Source organism: Salmo salar, chromosome ssa13 (genome assembly GCF_905237065.1).
Source record: "Salmo salar chromosome ssa13, Ssal_v3.1, whole genome shotgun sequence".
Classification (NCBI taxonomy): domain Eukaryota; kingdom Metazoa; phylum Chordata; class Actinopteri; order Salmoniformes; family Salmonidae; genus Salmo; species Salmo salar.
In genome coordinates, this window is record NC_059454.1 from 20,065,023 (window position 1) to 20,068,924 (window position 3,902).

Here is a 3,902-nt window from a genome sequence, read left to right on the forward strand (position 1 = left end):
TGCTAATGTGCATGGTGAACCATCATGCCTTGGGCCTCCCTTCCTCTGATAAGCCCTGATTCTGGGGCCCGGCCAGGCTACGCGATTAATAGGGTACCACCCAGTGGGTCACGGTTCCGCTCTCTCTCTCTCTCTTTCTCTCTGTCTCTTTCTCTTTCTCTCTCTCACTCCGTCTTTCTGGGCTGAAACATGCGTCACCGGAGCTGTCCATGGTCCTGAAAGATCCACACTAGTCTTTCATTGTGGAAAATGGAGTGAAACAGTGTTGTTTTTCCTCTGCCAGCCTCACCCTGGCAACCTCACCCTGCCAGGCTCTCCCTGGGCCTCACCCTTCCAGTCTCACCCTGCCAGCCTCCTTTAAGCTATTGTTGGATATATATCAACTTCTCATTTAGTTTATTGTAGCTCAAGAGATAAGGGAAGCAGATTTCAATTGAATACAATTTCACTTTATTTCATTGTGGACCACTGTGCGGTAAACCTACACAGATCTGTTGTCAGATATAGACTACAACACAATGTATTTTTTGGTATTAATTTGCTAGCTATTTATAATGCCTGTAGGAGCTGTGTTCTATTCACACACATTTGTTTTCCAATACCCTATAGTCTAGGTAAACAGTGCACATGTCAACCAGGAAGAATCAGCCTATATCCCTCTGCTTCGTTAATGTGAATGAAACGTTCATAGCTTCATATCTGGAGCTGAACATTGGACATTGGGAGTTTAATGGTATTCCTAAAAGTTGAATGTTATTCCTAAAAGTTGAATGGTATTCCTAAAAGTTGAATGTTATTCCTAAAAGTGAATAGAAATCTGAATTGGAACACTTCACCATCCAGGGTTTTGGAGGAGTTGGATTTGCATAACATTATGATCATATAAACGTCCAATATTGATTAAATAAAATGTAGTCTATGTTGGCCGTGCACTTCATAGCCTGTTTTCAGGCTCCCTAAAGTGGCCTAAACTAAGATAGGTGCATTTTCGTTTCCAATATTCTCTAATGATTGTCTTTACTCTTGGGTATATATATATCTATATTGGGACAACACATGCCCACCACGAGTTGTCAAACATAGACTAACTCAATATTATAGGCGAACGCTATTTATGTCAGTTTGTGTTGCACTTATCATTATTCTGATCGAAATTAGGACCATACCAGTGTTCCACCCTAGTAATTAAAACGCCCCCCTGATTGGACAGATAGATAATCCCGGTGGGCCTCGCGCTCCTACTAACGCGGGAGTGGGACTGAGCGCGAGTCACAATCTGCCCAGGGCGAGGGCAAGACGCATGCGAGAACCCGGTTAAGGAGGCACGCGCTCCAGTCTCTCACCCATGCCGATTTTTAAGCGCGTTTAACGTCGCTTTGCAAAACACAGAATTACAGAAGTGTTCTTTAATTTATATGCGCGCAGGGGAACGTAAAAAGGGCTGAATTCAGCAAGAGGCCGAATCCATTCACTGCAGCTGTTCTGAAGAGCCACAGAGTAAGTGTGTTGACAAGGACTCCGGGAGAGTGTGTGAATACTCTCCACGACAAAACAACGACAGGGACGAAGAGGATACATTTCAATCGCATTTTTTTATTGTGCTTATTTTGGAAGAGAAAATGAATGCCGGGGAAGAGAACCTGCTGAAGTCCATCAGCAACGACACTCTACTCGACCTGACGCAGCGTTACGGCCAGTCCGCATTCGGCTTTGGACCTGGTCAGGTTACTGGAAGTTCTGGAGGGCGCTACCCTCTCACACCGGCCGCCGACTTCCTCCACGGTCAGACGGGCAAGTCCAACGAGAGCGGCGGGGAGCAGACCAGCGATGACGACGACAGCTTTGACCCTCTGGACCCCCGGAAGAGGGGCTCGGGCTTCGACGATGACAAACACGGGGGTCCCCTTTCTAAGAAGCCCAAGGAGCAGCGGTCTCTGCGCCTGAGCATCAATGCGCGCGAGAGGAGACGGATGCACGACCTGAACGATGCACTAGACGGCCTGCGCTCTGTGATCCCGTATGCGCACAGCCCGTCGGTGAGGAAACTCTCCAAAATAGCCACTCTCCTCCTGGCCAAGAACTACATCCTCATGCAGGCTCAGGCTCTGGAGGAGATGAGGCGGCTGGTGGCTTATCTGAACCAGGGACAGAGCATCAACTCGCCCATCCCCACCGCCCTTGCACCCTTTGGACAGGCGGCCGTGTACCCCTTCACGGGCTCGGCACTCGCCACCCACGCCGATAAATACTCAGGGACAACTGCAAGTCTCTTCAAGCACCATAACGACAAGCCTTGATATCGTTTCTCTGTATATACCTGAACTTCATCCAATTGCATCCATATATCGGTCTCTCTCTCCCACTTTCTATAGTTATTTGAATACGTTGGAAAGGGACTAGGCCTACAGAATAAAGTCTAATGCGTAAATCCTAAACTATGTTTAAATAACTGCTGCCATGTTTCATCCAGATTGAACAAAAACATGAAAAACAACACTGGCCTTTACTAAAGGCTAGATTAATGTTGGGGTTGGAGCAAAAAAATTGCTGTTTAAAAAATATGGGAAAAAGTGTTTATCTTTCCCTATGCTCTCCTCAGAGTTAAAGGAATTTGATGAGTTGTTGTGGCCGTGACTTACCATGTTTTAATTGACAGTTTGACATTTTGTGTGTGGCTATAAAAACGGTACCCTTGCAAAAGTTATGAGTGATCTAAATTTCTTATTCTTGTGTACTATGCAACGTTCAGCAAACCTACGAAAAATACGGAGAGAGATGACGAAAATGCTTTCCAGTGTCCAACTTTTTTTGCAGCACTGTACATTTTTAATCAACTTTCCCTGATTTTAACGGATGCTATGTGGGGAAACACTAGTTTATTATGTCATATATTTTTGAAAAGATGTATTGAGGATTTTGGTTTTGTTATTGCACAATTCACATGATTGTAAGCCATTGTACAACTGTGGAAAACTACTTGATCAAAGTACTGCTATGACATTGGTTTTCAAAACAACAGCCTGAGGAAGCATTTGGTTGTGTTGCAACATGAATTTCATATATTGTTTATATGTCTTTATAAATAAAACCTATATCTATGCTCCAATAGGCTGCTGTTTGTCTTTTTCCTTCAACTTGATTCCACACAATTAAACCATTCACAAAATGAAATTGACACATTCAATAATTGTACTTTATCTAGAGTTTATTAACACTGAACTGATTTGTTGTTTTATAGCTTTTGGGACAGTGGTCAGGTGATTCAGACACAAATACATACCATAGTTATGTTTGTAATTAGCATTTTAATTGCCAATTTACCACACGTTTTTCAGTTGTAGCCTACACTTTGTTAAAATGGTTTGTAGTTTACCAGGCATCCCTCGGTCTAAAATGAGTTGATTTGACTGAATTCAATACGACTATTACATGAATAAACTGACCGTGATTGTCTACCCATGTGGATTTCCAGGTGAGTATCAGCAATAGGCTATTATAAATGATCTCACAACAATTTAGGAAATGCACTGTTTTCACACATTCTTTTCTCGTTGGAAAATCACAGCAATTAACACCTAATCTCACTCCTAGCTTTTCTAGGCTTCATGACGTTGACAAACCTATCCATCATTCATTTCTGCGTAATGTCGCGAATGAATGGGTTCCACAAAATTAATTAGAAACTTCGTTGAGTGATCCGCTCTATTTCTTCCCCATTAAAAACCCTTTTGACATGAAGAGATACATTTATATCGCAGTAAACGAGCCGGGTCGGGCTGGTGGGGCCCGCTGGCGTGCTGAGGGGTCGGTGGCGCTGAAGGGAACGGCGCAAGAGCCGCCCGGGGCGCACAGGACCTGTCTCCCGATATTTGGGTGATTGCGAGGCCTCGGCGAGTTTTCTC

The 3,902-nt window shown here is 44.1% G+C and overlaps 1 protein-coding gene across 1 annotated transcript; it reads left to right on the forward strand.

Moving 5' to 3' along the window:
• Positions 1 to 1,261: 1,261 nt before the first annotated feature.
• LOC106566595 (class E basic helix-loop-helix protein 23) lies at positions 1,262 to 3,106 on the forward strand. Its single transcript, XM_014134752.2, has one exon. The coding sequence runs from the start codon at positions 1,620 to 1,622 to the stop codon at positions 2,295 to 2,297; it is 678 nt and encodes a 225-aa protein (XP_013990227.1). The 5' UTR covers positions 1,262 to 1,619; the 3' UTR covers positions 2,298 to 3,106.
• Positions 3,107 to 3,902: the final 796 nt, after the last annotated feature.

Bases quoted from the DNA above. Each gene is read 5' to 3' on its own strand.
- LOC106566595 (XM_014134752.2), top strand. From the start codon at position 1,620: ATGAATGCCGGGGAAGAGAACCTGCTGAAGTCCATCAGCAACGACACT.